At 36.0% G+C, this 19,313-nt stretch overlaps 1 protein-coding gene across 1 annotated transcript; it reads left to right on the top strand.

Moving 5' to 3' along the window:
- The first annotated feature begins 17,182 nt into the window (after nt 1-17,182).
- K441DRAFT_631412 (uncharacterized protein) lies at nt 17,183-18,390 on the top strand. The gene is made up of 2 exons (XM_067646312.1): nt 17,183-17,403; nt 17,457-18,390. The coding sequence occupies exons 1-2, from the start codon at nt 17,300-17,302 to the stop codon at nt 18,250-18,252; spliced, it is 900 nt and encodes a 299-aa protein (XP_067506787.1). The 5' UTR covers nt 17,183-17,299; the 3' UTR covers nt 18,253-18,390.
- The last annotated feature ends 923 nt before the right edge of the window (nt 18,391-19,313 follow it).

Below are 19,313 nucleotides of genomic sequence, written 5' to 3'. Positions count from 1 at the left end.
ATTTGGGTTAATAAACTATAGTAATATAGGCACCTCTTGCACGCTGTGTAGCGTATTAGTCCTTTATATTTACGGTTTTACGGGTCTCTTTGCGGGAACTAGTAAGGTTTATAGGCTTTGCCGTAATAGGCTTTAGGTTTTAAGCTTGGCGTTCTTAAGTTAGCTAAATTAAGTTGCCCTTTTATTTTTTTTTATTTTTTATATCCGTTGTATTATACTACGTACAATACTGCGCATGCAGCCTTTAGGCTATNGCGCTATAGTTCTATATANATNAATCCTTTCTAGGCAGCTTAACATGTACTAGTAGCTATGTCCTAGTAGTTTATAAATCCCTAAACTAGGGATTTACCGCTTCCTCGTAAGATACTAGGTTGCTAATAACTATTAGGTAGTAAGAAAACGATAGAAAAATAATAGAAAAAATTGGAATAAAATCCTAAATAATCCTAACGCCTGTCCCTGTCCTTTTTATAGTTTATTTCTGTCCTTTTGCTTTCTATGGTCTATCTACTAGGACTTTTAGTAGGAGTTGCCTCCTTCTAGAGATCCTTCTGCTCTTAGCCACTTCCCAGTAGCTATTTTTGTCCTACTTAAGAATAGAAAAAGCGCCCTTCTTCCTTTCTTTGTACAAAAAAGCTTCTCTAAGGAGAGAGAAGAGCCTATTTGTCTTTGCATTTCCTTTCTATCTTCCCAATGTAGTCTGCATTCTAGTAAGAGGTGCGTAGGGGTTTATACCGCGGTATAGTCCTTAAGCATCTACCTTCTTTATCCTTCCCTATTGTTTTAGAGAAGGATTTAAAGAAGCCTTTTCCTAGTTTTAGTTGAAAGAAAGCTGATTGTAGCTTTTTAGGATATTTATCCTTAGTAGCTTTAAAAGAGAAAGGGTAGTTTCCTTTACAGATTCTAGTATAGTGTTTTCCTTTGCTTTTGTTCTGTTGCTAATTGTTTTTCCACTATTCTAGTGTCTTTTCTCTTGCTCGTTTCCCTAGGTAGGCTAGAGAAGAATAAGAAGATTTTATTTTTCTTCCTAGAGAGGCCCTTTTTAGCTAGTTTATCTGCTATTTCATTTCCGTAGATTCCTAGGTGGCTAGGGACCCAATAGAAGTTAATAGAGATATTCCTACTAGCTAGATAGGAACAGCTTTGCGTAATTTTAAAGACTAGTTCTTGCCCTCCTGTAAGAGAATTAAGCTGTAATCTCTTAATAGCCGCTTGGCTATCTATAAAGATATAAACCTGTTTCTCTTTTAGTCTTTGTTGTTTTAGGTGTTCTAGGCCCTATAGACTGCATAAAGCTCTGCGTCCATAATTTCCATATAGGGCCCTAGATTCCAGTTTGTTGCATATTTTAATCCTATTTCTCTCTCCTATTTTGCATACGGCTGCTGCATTTAATTTATTGTCTTTAGAGCCATCTATATAGTATAATATCTACTAGGTCCCACTTTAGGGATTCTTATAGATTTTCTACTAGTCTTAGATGTTCTTGTGCAGCTTCTTCTTTACTACCCTTAGAGATAGAAAAGAAAGCGGGACAGGTAGTTATATATTAGCTAGTAATACAGTAGAGTTCTACATGCCTACTTATCTAGGCCTCTACCCCAGTTTTCTAGTGCTTTAGTCCTAAACTATAAGCAGTTGGCTGCCACCACCAATCGCACGGGGATTCTCACCAGTTCTTATGGATATCTTATAGTGGGGTTGGCCTAAGTACCAGTCCGCCCCCCAGCAGTCTATATAAGAGTTTCCTCCTAGAGTTAGTACGCTTTCGCACGGCTTGGGAGCCTTCCATAGCCTCTAGTTTTACGCCTCTCTTCATTATTTCCGCCGGCACGGGCATAAGCTACCATTTACAGGGGTCGCAACTCCCGTCTTACGCGCCTACTTTTGGCGTAATCCTATAAGGGCGTCGTAGCTGCATCCTGCACTATAGTTAGGTACACCTTCTACAGTCAAGGCCCAGCCAAAACCTCTCCCACCTGAGTAACTCCTGTTTGCTCCATAAGCACGTCTTACTGGCATACCGTCCTATCAAACGGTTCCGTCTGTTAATATACTAATACGCGCATCCATTCTCTCGAGCTACATAGTAGTCTCTCCGGCCAGAACGTAATCCTACCTACCTACTAGGTGCACTAGGGGTTAGAGCCTAGTTAAGGGGTAAGGTCCCTAGAGCCAGCAGTAGCTACTACGTACTACGCCCCGCGGGAGGTTCCCGTTTCGCGTTGCCTGTAAGAGTCTCCTTATAACAGGCCGACCGTGTCTTATAGGAGGGGGCCATAGACTAGGTCCCGTGCCAGGCAACCTGCTCCCCCCTCTCCTACTAACTAAGCTTGTGTCCCCCCTTCCTATAAGCTGGCCTATATCTCTAACTGTCAAGTCCTCGTCCAACTGGCCTGTGTTTCCCCTACAGCCTCCCCCATATATATATGCATATGCGTGTGCGTATACGTATGCGTCAGGTTGCGTGCACCACGCCTATTAAGACCCTCCTGTGAGTTACCTGGTCGAACGCCATGGGGCCGTTAAAGCTGGCCTGTGTTTCCGCTGCCTAGAGCTTTGCCCGTGTTTCCACCTCGTTGAGCCGTCTAGTCGCCGTCGCGTCGCTATCGCGTCGCTGTCGCGTCTCTATCTAGGTCACGCGCACTACGCCTATTAAGACCCTCTTCTAAGTCTCCTGGATATACCAGATAGGCTCTTGTAGAGGGGCCTTAACGAGTTCTCTAGGCAGGGCCTTAATAAGTTCTTCGCGGTGGCCTTGGGCCTTAACAAGTTTCGTACAAGGTGTCTGCGACGCGTTAACCTTAACAAGTTCTTATAGAAAGAGGATCCCTACGCCCTCGTCGCGTTCCTTTGCAATCTTAGAGCTAGTGCAAGCCCAAGGGTGTCCTGTTGTACGCCTAGGACGCGTCTATGTCGACTAGCTGAATAATAAGGCTAGTTTCGGGCCTGGCTACGAGCCAGGTAGTTGTACATCGGGTGGTTTTCGTATCCCAGTTTCCCTTAATAGGCCTCCCTAGATGGTAGAACGGGAGCTCCAAGCGGAGGCAGTGAGGCTCCTAGTGTTGTTGAGGGCGATGTACGCGTCGCGAGCTCAACACCATAGAGTCGAACGACAGCGCTGCACGCGCTGCGACGGCTCTCTACTATCGCCTCTGCACTTGGCCATTAAGAGGAACGGATTCCAGATGATGTTTCCACCCGCGGCGACGTGGACGCGTGCAGTAGGGCTTCGCGGGCTTGCCCTTTTATGTAATTAAGCCTCCGTTAAACTTAATTGGAGTTTACTTAGTTAACTGCTCCCATAGCTTTACTAGGAACTTAGCCTCTTACAGTTTGGTTTCTTCCGCGTCTATAAAAGTTTGGTCTACTAAAAAGAGAGTATTGTCTATTTAGAGTCTAATAATGCCAAGGCCGTTTAATAGGGTATGTAGGAGGTAAGGGTTATAGGTCGACTGCTCTATCTTAAGTTTACTAACGTGGTGCTAGTAGTATGTCTTAAACCAGTGGTTTCTAGCTTCTAGTACTCTATAAAGTGGTTTTATAACCCGTAAAATTGTTCCTAGTTATAGATTAAGCTCAAGCGGTGGCCGTATAAAGATATCCCTACTTAGGTAGGTATTAGACTGCACGTAGGCTTATAAGATATCCCGTAAGTAGAGAGCTATGGGTTTAGTTTTCTGTAGACCCGGTATAAGCGCAAGTATAATCCGTTAACTGACCCGTTAAATTATAGGCGATTGTGTAAGGATAAGGTCCTTTCCCTAGTCGTTATAAGCTTATATAATAAGCCTTAACTTTTTAAAGGCTTTATTAGTACTAGGGTGCTTAATTTCGTTAACGAAGCGCGAGTTAAATATACGGACGCCTTGCGGAACGTCTTTCTCCGTTACAACCGTAAAGACGCCCTTCTTAAGTAGTCCGTTGATCTCTTTGCGTCGTAAGTCCGTAAAGGGGGTTTCCTATACTAAAACTAATATATCCGCAGGCGGAGATTATTTTGCGGATGTACCTGCGGAGGTGTCTGCGGAGGTTAGGTAATTCTTTGTTATAGGGTTCTTAGTTATAGGGTACTTTCGGGGGCGCCCTTGGCCACGCTTTATAGTAGGTTTTGCAGGCTTAGTAGGTTTCTAGGGGACTTCTTCAGTAGGTAAGGGTGCTTCTAGTTTATCTGGTTTGGTGGGTGCTTCTAGTTTATCTAATTTAGTAGGTGCTTCTGGTTTATCTAGCTTGGTGGGTGCTTCTAGTTTATCTAGCTCAACGTTATAGGTACTTTTGGGCCGAAAATAGGGTTTTACGGACGTGCTTCTAAAGCTTATTGGTCCGCTAGGGAGCTATACATAGTAGGTCTCGTCTTCTACGGCTAGTAGACGGTAAGGTCTAGTCTAATTGCCGCTTTCTTGCTATATAAGGACTTCAGAGTTAAGCGGGAGGTTATATACTAGGGTCGTATTAGGTCCGTTGCGGTAGTATAAGGCGTTATTAATAGCTTGTTTAGCCCGTAGTTTAATTATCTCGGCCATTGCCTTCCGTATTGTAGCTACTTGTTCCGTAATAGACGGGGTAAAAAGGTCTAGGTTATTTATCCTTAGGTAAGCTCCGTAGACTAAGAGGGTAGGTACTAGTCCGTTAGGGCCGGTGGTGTCGTTAATGGCTTTTACGGCTATCTATAAAGCTAGTTCCTTTTAAATGTTTTTACACTTATCTATAATAATCTGGTAAGCTCTCTATAAAGTTAGGTAAGCTTACTTAATAAGCCTAACGGACCAGTGCGCCTTAACTAGAACGGCTTTTATTAATATAGCTATGGCCGTAGCATACTACTGGAATTCCTTACTAATAAAGTTCCTACTAGCGTTGTGGGTGATATACTTAGGAGGCCTAAGATATATGTTAATCCAGTAGGTCCGTAAAATATCCTAAGTATATTTTATGGATATATTTTATAACTAACGGGCGGCTTAATAGTGGGTTGCCTTATTAATTATATATAATACTGGACTGCCGTTAATGTACATAATATCCACGTATACTAAGTGGTTGAAATTAAGGTCCTTATAAAGGGTGAACTTAAATCTGCCTAGGAAACGTCCGTATTTCTGGTAGAAAGAGCAGTATTTAGTTAGGTAGTTAATTGCCTTCCTATTAACGTTGTTGTATCTAGAACGTTTAAGGACTCTATATAGCTTTTCAGCTAACGGGTAGCCGAAGCGGCGGTGTAGGCGGTGGATCTCCGTACTAGTGAGGTAGCACGGGTTATAGTTAAAAGATTCCTGAATATAGGTCCGTAAAGTCTCTCCCTATATAAGGAATAGGTGTCCAAAACGTCGTATAATTGGTAGGGTAATATGTTTGCTTCCTGGGGCAGTTATGGGGCCAATTACAGTGTCCGTAATGTTGTTGTAGTAAACCTATAACCTATCCATATCTGCAAGGTAGAGTAGAAAAGGGGTGTCCGCTTTTACCACGTGGAAGTTAACTAGGCTAATTAGGGTCTTAACTGCAACTAATCTAATTAATATGGTTAAGCCAATGCCGAATTGGACGTTTACGGCCCCAGATTGCATAGTATTAATATCCGTATTATTATTTACGGTGGTCTTATATGCAAGGTATTATCCGTAACCTGTAGTAGACTTTTTAGAGGCACCTATATCGATTATAACGCTATAGAATTCTTTAGGGGTATAGCGTTTTGTAGTAATATATGCAAATAGGTCCTATTTATAGTCCGTAACGTTTATAATAGGTCTAACGGGTATGCTTATGGGCTAGTTTTTAGGTGCAATTAAGTGTATAAAGGAACGGTTGGCTAATATAGTTATAGTATTAAAGGCTTAACTATCCGTAAAAGGTCCGAAAGTAGTTAGGAACGTCTCTAAGGTCTCCTGTTCCTAAGTATTTAAGTTAAAATTAATTATAAGGGCTTCCATTAACTTATTAAGAGACTCTTCTGCTTTCTCTTTTTCGTATTTTAAGATGAACTGGTTAATCCGTTTATTAAATTTCTTCTTAGACCTGTTATGTTCTTCTTAGGTATACTTTATAGACTAATATCCTTCCTTGCCGCACATAAAGCACTTCTAATTAGTTTGTCTATAGGGGTATACTTTTGTATAGGAGTTGCTGCGGAGGTTGCGGGTAGAACCTGGTTAATGCGGGTGCTGCTAGCGGTAGTGGCGGTCCGTAAAGTAGGCATCTAAGTTAGTTTGCGGATCTTATAGGTCCGTAATGAAGGCTTAAGTACTGCCTGGCGGGTTTAAGGCTTTATACGTTATAATGGAGGACCGTAAATTGTTAATAAGGCTAGCTATAGTGTCTGCGGGCTTGTAACAGGCGTATTTATAGGGTTCCATTTTCTAGTAGGCCGTAATTAGTTTGTTATGCAAGAAGTCGTCCGTTTAAAGCTTAATATTAAGACCGTACTATAGGTGGCGGAGGTCTTTAATAAGGATTTATAGGCACTCTATGGTTAATTTTTTAGTATTCTTATCTATTACGGTCCGTAACTTGGTCGCATTCTATTAGGTAAGGATATTACGCCTATATTTTGGCCCTTTAAAGTAGTTACGTGTAGCCTTATATAGCTTATTAAAGGGAACGCCAAGGGGGTTACTCTTAAGGTTAGTATAGTAGTGGTTAAGTGCTAGGCCGCGTAGTATAGTAAAGTAGGCTTAGCTAAACTCCTGTTTAGGGATATTAGCCTTCTAACAAAGGTCCATAAAGATAGTTAGTTTAAAGTTAAAATTATCGTTTTTACTGCTGTACTTGGATTCGTTAGTATAGAGCTTAGCTAGATTAGTTAGCTCCTTACTATAGGTCTTTACTTAGGTGGTTTGCGGATCTATAGCTTATGGATTTGTAGCTTATGGATATATAGCTTATGGATCTATAGCTTAAATAACGGAAGGGTTTTGGTCCGTGTTTTAGTTTGCGGGGGTGTTATAGTCCATAATTTGGGTTATAGGGGTATTACGGTCCGTAACTTAAGTACTAGGTGTGCTTTAGCCCGTAAAATTAATTCTAAAACTGCTTAGGTTTATAGGACGAATTTGGTTAAGAGGGTTAGGTATAAGGCTAGTAATTATATTAAGTTTAGAAGAAGTAAAGAGTTCCTTAGTAGTGTTAAACTGGTCTAGGATTTCTTTCTTAGTCTATTCTATTTGGTCCTCCTTATATATTATATTATATAGAGACTGTGCTATAGTAACTTATTTGTCCCTTTTAACCTATACGCCTTAGTAACGTAAAAGGGTTCGTAGGTTACGGATAGTAGTAGGGTTGCAGGCCTTAAAAATAGCTTCTGTAAAGTCCGCGAAGTCTTCCTGGTACTATTCCCATAGGTCGTCGTTTATAAACTTAAAGTATTTATACTTAAGGGTTTTAAATTAAATATAGTCGTTAACGTTATCCGCAGACGTAAGGTTAACTCCTTATCTCCACTTCTTTTAACCTTTGCTAACTTGCTTGCTAATATCTGCTATACTATATAATATATTCTGGTGCGTAGCGGGTAGGAGAGGTCTTGTAAGGGTCTGTAAAATCGGTTAACGGGCCTGTAACGGTTCGTAGGAGGGTGAGGGGTCTCCGTAAGGGGTCAGAGAGGAGGCCGGGGTATTAAGGTAGTTGGGGTAGTCGCGTTCTTAGTGTAATCGCGTTCTTAACGTGGTCGCGTTAACTACTAGTACAGTAGTTAATATCTCTAATTAAGGTGGAGTGTAAACGTCTTCCAAAACTAGGGTAGATTTAAGGTAATTCTAGGTAAGGTAGAGCGTTAGATATCTTCCAAATCTAGAGTACTTTAATTCTCTTTAACTGAAATAGGGGCTTATAAGGTGGAGCGTTAGACGTCTTTTAAGCAAGTGCGTATCTCCTAATCTGTGCGCGCTTACTAATTAGTGTTAGTACCAATTTAATAGTATAAGTAAGTTGTGTCTAGGGGCACGAAATACGTATAGTATCGTATGCTCATTTAGACGGTGGTGACTATCGATTCTATTAAGGTGGGCTATATGGTCTATATACTAACGCACCTCCCCCCTAAGCTAGTGTTTTAGGAGTGCACTAGACGCGTAAGCGAACCGAACGCGTAAACGCGTACTTGGTGTATCGAACCGCGTAAGCACGCGGTTAGTATAGCAGGTGCTGTAATTATATAGTATAATATCCGTCTAATTAATTTAGTTAATATTATTGCTTATTATACCTAAAGCAATTTCTTCTTCTTCGACCGCTCGTCGTACTCGCACCGTTGCTGCAATATTGTCTCTTAGTAAGATTATACCGTCTCCGTATTCTTACTATTTAAAAGAGGGGTTAGTTTATATTATATTAGTAAACCTATCTTCGCGATAACCGTTTTTTTATTTAGAGTACACTAAAGCGAATATTTATTTATCCTATAACGTTCGCTCCGTCTCTAATGCTAAGTATACGTAACCTATTACTTTAAATAGTCGTCTAGTTCCCTAATTAATTTATCTTAGGGTTTTATATTTAATCTACTGCTACGTAGCTAAATAATAAACTGTCTATTACTCTAGCGAAATTGTGCTATTCTTATAATACGGAATAAGAGGCTATTAAAGCTTAGTAAAAAGCCCTTAATTCCCATCTTACTACGTCTACTTAGTTAATCCGTCTTAAGAAAGTTTATAAGAAGGTACGTTTTAAAAAGTAAAAACTTATAAAATAGGGTTTATAGGAACTTAGTAATAAGAGGACTAATCCTCTTTTGGCTAAGAAGGAAATAGATCTAAATAGTTTAGCAACTGCTCTTCTTAGGTCCCCCTTAGGTGACTTATTCTTTAGCAATCTTTTTTTATTAATACTACCTAACCTAATTTCTTCTAATACTTCTATACCTTTCCTATAGCATTCTTTAAATTTTTTAGTAGTTTCTAGGTAGTCTTAGTATAGCCTATTTACTTAACTTCGTACTATATTTCGTTATTAATGTCCTTATAACTAATAATCTCTAAAACTTACTATTTATCCTCTTCTTATCCTTTATATATATCTACTTTATAAACTAGTGGCTTAATATTCCCGTATACTAGCTCTAGTATTATAATATACTATATAGGGTAAATCTTTATTTTAGCTAATAGGTTTAACTTAAATATAACTAGTAAAATTTTTTATATAATTTTAAAAGGTCCTAGTCTAACATAGTCTAACTTCTTACTTAGTCGTTAACTCTTAAAATTTTTGTATAATAGCTATACTTTATCTCCCTCCTTAAGATTTGGTCCCTTAGATCTCTTAGCATTATAGTACCTTTTTATTCTCTCTTATACTTTCTTTACTAATTCTATAAAGTTTATATAAAGATTTATTAATATCTTTATCCTTTCTTTAGCTGTGCTACTTATCTTCTTTACTTATTATAGTAATAACAATATTCTTAGCTTATATCAATAATTTGCCTTAAATAGTAATATACCTATTCCTTTTTGTGGTATTGCATTATATATAAACTATATAATTAGTAGTAATAATACCTAATTATTCTATATATAATTAATATAGTGTCTTAAATACTGCTCTAGTATCTAATTTAATCTTTTTATTTAACTGTCTGTCTGCGGATAATATACAGTAAAAGTTACTACTCTAACTCCTTATTCCGCTAAAAATACCTCTTAAAATGCTACTATAAATCTTAGATCTCTGTCTAATATAATCTTACTTAGTGCTCTATATCTTATAAATACTTCCTTAATATAGATTTTAGCGATATCTTCTACTAATATTTCTTCTGTACACGCTATAAAGTATCCCCACTTTATAAGCTTATTTACTATTACTAAAATTATATTATAATCCTATCTAGTAATAAGGTCTCTTAACTTTAGTAACTTAATAATAAAGTCCTATAATATAACCTCCTATAGTCTCTCTAGTATTTTAATAGGTTATAGCCCTCTATATAGCCTATACCTTATTAGTTTATTCCTTTAGTAATTTAGATACTCCTTTATAACTTTTCACGCTAAGCCCTAAATTCCATTAATAATATACTCCTCTTAGAGTCTTATTACTAAGCCCTTAGCTCTATTATATCCTTAAGTTATTTTCTTATAGAAATCTTCTATAAAATGCTCTACTATACTTCTTAGGATATACTTTACTTCTTAATTTTTATATATATCCGCCTATAGATTTTTTAGCTATGCTTCTAGAATTTTCTATACCTAAAAGCTTTCTAGTATCTTATAAACTCTTTCTAGTTTATTATTTTCCTAAGTTGCTATAATTTTTAAATAATTATACCTAATTAATCTATTTATATCTTTTTGCAGTAAAGCCCCTAATAGCTTTCGTTATTCTATAGTTTAGCCTTTTAACTTAAAGTATCTACTTGTATATTATCTATACCCTTAGTATACTAAATCTTAAAATAGTATTCTATAAGCATCTTTACCTATTTAACCTATCTCTAGTTAAGTTCCTTTATTATTAAAAATCCTATTAGGTTTTTATAATCCGTCTTAACTATAAATAGTTTCTCTATACCTTATAAGAATACTCTCTATTTTTTTAGTACTATAACTATACCTAATAACTCCTTGTTATAGATATCATAGTTTAACTCTAGTAGTATTATCTTTTAACTATAGTATGATACTAGGTGCTATCCATTTTAATATCTCTATATAAAGTATACCCCTAGTATATAGTTTAATGCATTTATCTCTATAACCGTCTCTAGTCCTAGTTAATAGATCTTAAGAACTAGCTCCTAGGTAAATAACCCTTTAACTTTCTTAAATAGCTTTTACTGTTCCTTTTTTTATACCTATAGTTCTTCTTTCCTTATTAATCGCGTAAATGGTTTAATATCCTTTAACTATTACGCTATATAACGTTCTCTAGTTCTTACTAATTTACTATAGCCTTAATCTTTTTTAGATCTATGCTAAGTTAGCCTAGTTTAATAATAAATTTAACAAAATTAGTCTTCCTAGTAAAGAACTTATATTTCTTAATTACTACTAGTATCTATTTTTTCTATAATCTCTTTAAGACCTATTTAACGTATTCCCCGTATTCTTCCTTAGTTATTAAGTAAATAATAATATTATTAAAGTATACTATAACAAATTTATCTAAATATTCTCCTAATATATTATTAATATGCTTCTAGAATGTTGCTAGTGCATTTATAAGCCTAAATTGCATAACTAATGGTTTATACAGTCCTTCCTTTAACCTAAAGGCTGCCTTTTATTTGTCGCCTTCCTTAATTCTAATTTAATGGTATACCTATCTTAGATTTATTTTTGTAAAGACTTACGCATTGCCTATTCTATCTTAAATTTTGCTAATTAAGGGTAAAGGATACTTATCCTTTTTAGTAATACTGTTTAACTATCTATAGTTAATATATAGCCTTAGTTTACCATTCTTCTTTAGTATAAATAGTACTGGATAACCCGCTAATAACTGCGATGGTCTAATATATCCCTTTTATAAATTTTCCTAAATAAACTCTTTTAATGCTCTATTTTCTTTTTTGGTAAGCTTATAGATTAAAAAGAACCTTAGACTTATTCCCAGTTCTAACTCTATTTTATAGTCCTATACTATATACTCTAATAGCTTTTTACTTTCCGGTAACTATAGTTTCTTACTATACTTATAGTATCTCTTTAGTACATAACTTAGTCCTTTTTCTATTTCTTTATAGATCGCCCCTACTTAGTACTATACCAACTTAGCTTATTATTATAACTTACGGCATTAAGTATCCCTAATATTAACCTAACCTATAACCTAATCAATCTTTAGATTGTATTCTTATAACTAAGGCATTCCTAGTACTGCCTTATCATTTCCTAATAGTAATATATCGAAAGACATCTCAATTTATCTCCCTTTAATAGTTAACTAAATAGGTCCTATTTTAAGATTAATAATACCTCCTCTATAGGCTATCGGATCTCCTAAAATTATTACTAATAGGTAAGGACATTCCTTCTTTCTATATGGTAATTTTATCCTTTTAACTGCTGCTAGTAAGATATAGTTCCTTATTACTCTACTATCTATTAGTGCTTTAAACTGTTAATCTTACTACTTAACTCGTAAATTTAGGTGTCGTCCTTAAATTCCTTTAAGGGGTTAAGGTTTTGCTACTAGTTCCCTCTAGTCCTATAGGCCTTTACTTTTCCTAACTATTAGCTACTTAATCCTATTTATACTTAGTCCGACTTTAGCTAATACTTAGTTCGCTTTTTATCTTTTATATACTATAGATACGTATTCTCTAAGCATTCCTACTACTATTATCCATTTAGGTATTCTTCCGTAAGAAATCTTTTTGGCTAAAGTATTAAGTTACCTAACTCCTAAACTTCTACTAGATGCTAGCTATGCATATACTTAGCATTTTAGTACTTTTATTCTTCTGCTAGCTAATACATTCTTATAGGGTATTTTTAATACTTATCCTTTAGTGCTCTATATATATTACACGCATTATCTATATATATAATCTACGCTAACGTATAATATACTTAGTATCTTAGGTTAACTCTCGGTTCGTCTTTATCCTTAAATTTAAACCTCTCCTATACTAATCTAAACGTTATAACTTTATTTACAGGTACTAAAATACATCTTTTACTTCTCTAGTCCTCTAAACGCTCCTCTAGATCCTTTAATATTATAATTAAGGCTCCCTTAATATGACTTATTGCTTTTTCTATAATTAGGTAGTTCTAGATAACTTTCTTATCTAACCATATATAGAAATCTTCCCACTTATCATTATATCTTTGCCTATACTACTTTTAGTATAGCTATTAGAGTATATACGGTTCGTTTATAAGGAAGTATCTTCTTATTACTATATTATAACAGCCCTTTATATATCGTTCTTTGAACCTAGTTAGAATCCCTAGATCCTCTTTGTTTTCTAATTTAGTAAGCTACTTAGCTCTTAGTATGCCTGCTCTAGGCCTATTAGTAATTCATTATATAGGTACTCTGTCCCTTATACGGCCTAATATACTAGATCTCTTATCTAGTTTCTGTTCTTACTATAAGGTAATTCTCGCTCTAAATTCTTCTATAGATTTTTTTTTCGCGTTTTACGAGTAGGTCCTTAAAGTCTTCTTACTTCTTAATCTTGGTATTAATATTTTAATCTTTAGGCCAAACACTGTGTTCCCCTAGTAAGTCTTTTAGGTCTATATACCTATCTCCTAGTCTAGTTACTATTTATGCCGCAGATTCTCTAATCTAGTTAATGGTCCTCATTCGTGTCTTAAAGTCTTAGTTCCATAGGATTCTCAATCCTAAGCTTACTTCTATTTTAAGCTTTACTCCTACCTTAGTCTAACTAGGCTTATTTAGTGTTCTTATCTCATCTTAAGAGTCTTAAATCTTACTTATCTCGTCTTAAGAGTCTTATACCTATAGGAAACTNTATCCTAAGCTTATTCGTATATCTTTAAACTAAGCTACTGCCCTACTCTATTGGTTTCTATCTATTATAGGTCCTTAGGTTTACCTTATCTTATCTTAAGAATCTTAGTCATCTCGCATCTTATCTTAAGAATCTTAAGCCTTTAGCTTCTTGCCTTTATTAAGTGCCGAAGTAGTTTACTGCCCTACTTCTCTTATATCTCGCAAAGCGATAGATATTGTGTCTAGCGGGGTCTTAATCCCTACTAATATTCCCTATTTTATAGTAGAATTATCCTTTACCTCTTATATAACATCTCTAAGGTCTATATACTCCTAGTAAGCTACCTTTATTACCTTATTGTTATAAAATGTTTCGCCTATATTAAATTTATCGTCTTTAATATCCGATCTACAAACTAGTTTATTAATTCCTCTATATTCTATAGATTTTAGCTCCTATAGCTAATAGCTTACGCCGTACTTAGCGTCTTTATAAATTTNGTATGCGTTATTATAACAAAACGCAAAACTTTTAATTAAACATTCTTTTGTTCCTCGTAGTATACTATTATCCCTTTATATATATATATCTTCTACTAGTTAGGTTCTCTTTATTACATAGTAACTCTAACTATCTTTATAATCCCTTATAAAATAACCTTATTTCCCGCAATTTATATAAGCTCTGTTTTTAAACTATTAACTTTACTATAGAGTCCGCCTAAACGTCTTCTGCTGTTAAGATCCCTAGTTTAGCCTCTACTCCTTAATCCTATAATTACTAAATCCTTAACCTCTAGGTTTCTATAGTTTCTTACTCTATCTCTTATAGGCTTCTTTAGTACTACTTAGGTCCATTAGCTTTACGCCATACTATAGTTTCTAACTTAGCTTTAGTTAATGCGTGCTCTGCGCCTTATATAACTATAAAACTCTATCCTAACCTCTATTAGCCTGTTCCCTTTAGTAGATCTAATTATTAATCTTAATTGCTTAATCTATTAACTCTCTTAGGGTGTCCGCATCTTCTATTAGGATAATTACGTCCTAGACTTTAGCCTTAAGTCCTTACTTATACTGTACTATAAGCGCCTTATTATTCCATTCTACTTATATTACTAGCGTCTAAAACTATATAGTATACTTAATTACTAAGGTTTACTACGTAATATCTTAGAGTTTTTTTTCCGCTATAGTTACTGCCTCTAAATCTCCAAATATTTATATAAGTCGCTCCATAAACCCTTCCTAACTTAAAAATATAAATCGCACCTCTTAATTAGTGGTCATCATTCCGTTTGCCTAAATTTCCTTAAGGTAAGGCTTAAACTACTTAAGTGCTCTTCCTAACAGGAATAGTCCTACATAGGCTATTTAATCTATAGGTGTTAGTAGTTTCACCCCTTTTTATATAACTTTAAAGTGCATTTACGTAAGGAATCCTTTAAGCTTTAATCTCTTTCCTAAGAATCTCTTAATTAATAGTAACTTAATCCTTGCCGCACCTATCCCATTAACCCTTTCTTCTATTACTGCATTGTTAGCTATTAGCTAGTTAACTATCTCCTATAGTTATCCGACCGTTATAGGTTGCTATAAGTTAGTATCTGCTATACTAGTGTCACCTTCTAACCTTAAAGTAGTTGCTGCCGTTAATGGCGTTGTGGTGGCTGCTTTTAGTAGTATATTGTTTAACTTTCTATGCTTAATACTATAACTAGGTAGTAATTATATAACGGAACCTTATAGTAGGTACTACAATAGGCTTATTATTAGGCTAGGTGTATAGGTGATATAAGGTAAAGTTAATAACGTAATAATAACTAGTAGAGTGGTTGCCTAATAGATTAACTCTAATTATATTCTGAGAATTACTGTAAGGAAGGAACTATCTAGGTAGGGACTGTGGTCCTTTAAATATACAACCGTACTCCTATAAAATCCTCCTTATACGTAATAAACGTGTGCTCTATTTGCTCTATTATAGATTATATAGATTACACAGATTACACAGATTATATTATATAACCTTAGTTACCATTCCTCGTTATATAGTTCTATCGGTTCCATCCTAGACTATACCTAAATTAACTAACTAGCTTCTTCCGACTCTTCTCCAAGTAGTCGTAACATTGTACTTAAAGCGTCCGTAACACTAAGGCTTATAGGTTAGTGTTTTTCTACGTCTAATTTATTTATTAAGTTATTTTAAACTAAGCGTAGTTAGTAGAGCTAACTTTATATAGAAGGGCCGCTTAGGTAAGGATCTCGTAGTTAATAGGTTGGTCCATTTTAATAAGGTAATTAAGGTTTAATGTAATATAGGAGACAAACTTCTCTATATTCTTAAAATCTTAAACGCGTTTAGTAAAGAAGGTAGCTATAATATTAGTAATAGCTGCCGGATTAAGATCCTTAAAGCGTTTTTTTAGGGCCTTCCATTTCTTAAGTACTTATTTAGCGTTTAATATAAACGGCTTATAAATATCGCCAACGTTTTAGTTAATAAAGCCGGCTATATAGGCTAGCTATTCCTCGTGTTTCTCCTATTATTTTACTAAGTTAGCTAGCTTAATTTTTAGCTATTTAATAGTAAAGCCTAAGTCTACCCATTTCTTTTTAATTAACTTAATTATAGAAAGGGGCCGCGGTGGGTTATTAAGAACTTACTTAATATTTTTGGATCAAAGGTGGTTTTATATATTAATACTAAACATTAGCTAATCTTTCTGTCTAATAAGCTTTCAAATAGAGGCTTAGGCGGTACATTCGTTACTTATATTAGTAAGGCTTATAGGTAGTTTATAATAGGTAGTTTATAGGCCTTATTAAGACAACGTTATTAGATTTATTTCCTTTATAAGCAGTTTTTATATAGTATAGGTTTTAACTTAATATATTCCTTAGCCAGTGTAAGTAGTTTTAATAAGCTTCTTCTAATCCGCTACTAATATAGTTATTATAAGGCTTTATTCTTAAAACTCTATTATTCCATTTATTAATAATAGTAAGGTTATTTACTAAATAAGAGGTCTTCCTAAGCCTCTAGTGCCGCTATTTAATTACGGACTATGCTAGGCTCGTCCTTAGTAGGATCCTCTTATTGCATTTAGTATAGAGTCCATCGTTGGCAGCTACGTAGCCACTCATTATAGGTTTTTGGCGTTGTAAGTTAGTTAAACGTTTAACAACTTTTTAACGCCCGTGTGGTGATATTGTAATAGTAATTATTGTTAATAATAAAGTAATTAGATTTAGTTTATTAGGCGTAAACCTAGGCTTATAACCTGTTAAATTAAGGTTATAGGGCTAAAACTCTATGTATTGCTTATTTTCTATATAGGTGGTTAAAGAGATTTTAAGGAACTTTGACCGACGGTTGAAGTTGTCTGATTGGTTAGATTCCTGCCAAGAGATTTCTCCCACAAGTCTCATCACGTGATATCGTTGCGGGCTTGTTTTCCAACAGATCTACGCCTCAGCGACATTGTCACCACCTCCGCCTTCTCTCATACGTGTACACCGACTCAGGAAGTCGTCAGCCATGAAGTCAGCCTTGGAAGGGCTACTTGTTTTAATTAGATTTAAGGCAGAGAAATGATATATACAGCCTGTCCCGTGATCTTAAATCGGGTGACTTCCAACAATTCCAGTCTATTGCGTGACGTTGTCCGCCAACCATCGAGCTAGACTAAAAATAGCAAAGGCGGGGAATGTGGTGGAACGCCCGCGCCACACCATCTGCCATCAAGGTCATTACAATCCGGGATTCATCCTTTCACGCGTGGGAAAAGCGAGTTATTGTGGGATATATAAGGTCAGAGGTACGCCTGGGCATTTTCATCTCGCTCCCGCTGTGCCACGGTAGCGCTTTCGCGACATGACCAGCCACGTGGTCTCTTTTGCCTCGAAGTATGTCCACGACATCAACGTGGTTGCTGAAGCAAAACTCATCACTGCAGCCATTATCTCGGGCCTTGTCATGTTAGTGCTTGGGTCTCACTCGCTTTTCGCGATGCATTCCTAACAGTTGTCAGAGCATTTTCCATCCAATACCTTAGCCGCTATCTGCCCCAGCGCTTCGCAAACCAGTCTTTCTTCAAACCCATTAACACCAAAATCATGCTCCCAGTCAACAACCCAAGTTCCCGACCATCAACGAGCTCAGTTTCCGGACTACGCCGCTTCTACGATGCCACCAAGGACATAACCAGGCGAACCAGTTTTGATATACCAGACTGCTATATCTACGGTTATCCCTCCAAAGGCGGCGTCATTGTCCTTGAAAATGCCACAATACCTGACTTCGAATTTCTGAACCTTTCTCGTATTCACACTCCCAAAACCCGGTTCCCGGACTCCCAATCTGAAGACGAATTTTGCCAAAAAATGCTCCTCCTTGGCGCAAAATGGTACGACTCTTTATCCCGATTTTACTTCTTGAAACGCGTAGATCGTAATGACCCAGATGCTGCATGCATTGATGCGATTGAAGAAGAGAGAGAGCCTGCGCCTACGGAAAGAGAGAGGACGTGGGTGAGCGTTGCCTGGCCGAGCATAGGCGGTGGTATGGTGGCGGCTGAGTGGAATATAGTTATGTGGGGTTATGGAAAAGACGACGATAGATTTCTGCCGTACGAAGAGTTGGGAAGGTTGAGTTTATGTAAAGACATGGATGAAAAGGCTGTTGTCCTAAAGGAGTGGTTTGAGGGAAAAGAGTTTCAAAATGTAGGAGAATATATGGGGAATGGGTGGATCAGGAGCTGGGATGGTAAGGAGAGTGGAGAGCAAGGCGATATGCAAAATACTTGGCGGACTAAAATAGAGAAATAGGTATAACAACTTAGGGACGCCTAAGTAAGAAAGTATTAAAGTATTTTGCTTAAAAGAGTAAGTGTAAGGGCTCTGGCCTAATAAGCTTTAGATAAAAGTAAAAACTTAATAAACTTAATAAAAGGTTTAATTATAAAGCTATTTACAAAGATTTTATAAAGAAAGGTTAAGGTAATATTACTACAGCTTAATAATAGGACAGCGGTAAAGAGATACCCTCTAACTAATATACGGACATCCCCCAATTAATACACAGACACCCCCACTAATTAAGTTTAGTTCCTCCCCGATTAAGTTAAAATATTACGTAAATCTAAGTCGTTTATATCCGCATTAGTGCGTAACTATCACGCTATACCTAAAATATTACCTTATATCTGCCTTACCTATTCCTACCCTAGCCTCTAACTATTAAGCGCCTCCGCGGCCGCCTAGATAGTTCTATTTACGTTAATATATTAACTTATTATAAGCTATTAGTATTTAAATAGAATACTAAGTAGGTATAGTTATTAATATAGGTGTGGGCGCGGGCGTAGGTATAGGTATAAATATAGGTATAGGTGCGGGCAGGTATAAGTGCGGGTATGCTTATAGAGGTAGTTTGTAAACATTAAGTAGAGGTAGTAGCACCTAAATAAGTTTATATGGCGCCTTACAGAGTACTACGCAATTGAGGTATTATAGTTATAAAAGTTATAATAATTTAATTTTCGCGATGCAGATATAAATAACTTAAATTTACGTAATATTTAAACTTAATTAAAAAGGAACTAAACTTAATTAGTAGGGGGTATCTATGTATTAATTGGGGGGTGTCTATATATTAATTAGGGGGTATCTCTTTACCACTAACGTACTTTACAAGCGAGTCGCGAATACAAGCGAGTCGCGAATCTTAAAACCCTACCAAAAATCGGAAAAATCGCACCTTAATATCTTAACAACCACTTAATAATAAATTCTAAAAATTTAGATTTAGGCTTTTATATATACTTTGGAGCTTCTATTAAAGTTATATAGTAAATAGTTNAGTAGTTTTTAAGATAGAGCNNTTTNNC

Source organism: Cenococcum geophilum, assembly GCF_001692895.1.
Source record: "Cenococcum geophilum 1.58 unplaced genomic scaffold K441scaffold_10, whole genome shotgun sequence".
Taxonomy (NCBI): domain Eukaryota; kingdom Fungi; phylum Ascomycota; class Dothideomycetes; order Gloniales; family Gloniaceae; genus Cenococcum; species Cenococcum geophilum.
This window is presented reverse-complemented; position numbering and strand designations above follow the sequence as displayed.

What these genes read in the sequence shown, in the direction of transcription:
- K441DRAFT_631412 (XM_067646312.1), top strand. Translation starts at nt 17,300, where the DNA reads ATGACCAGCCACGTGGTCTCTTTTGCCTCGAAGTATGTCCACGACATC. An exon ending in ATTATCTCGGGCCTTGTCAT is followed by an intron (nt 17,404 to 17,456) that starts GTTAGTGCTTGG and finishes AACAGTTGTCAG; the next exon opens with AGCATTTTCCATCCAATACC.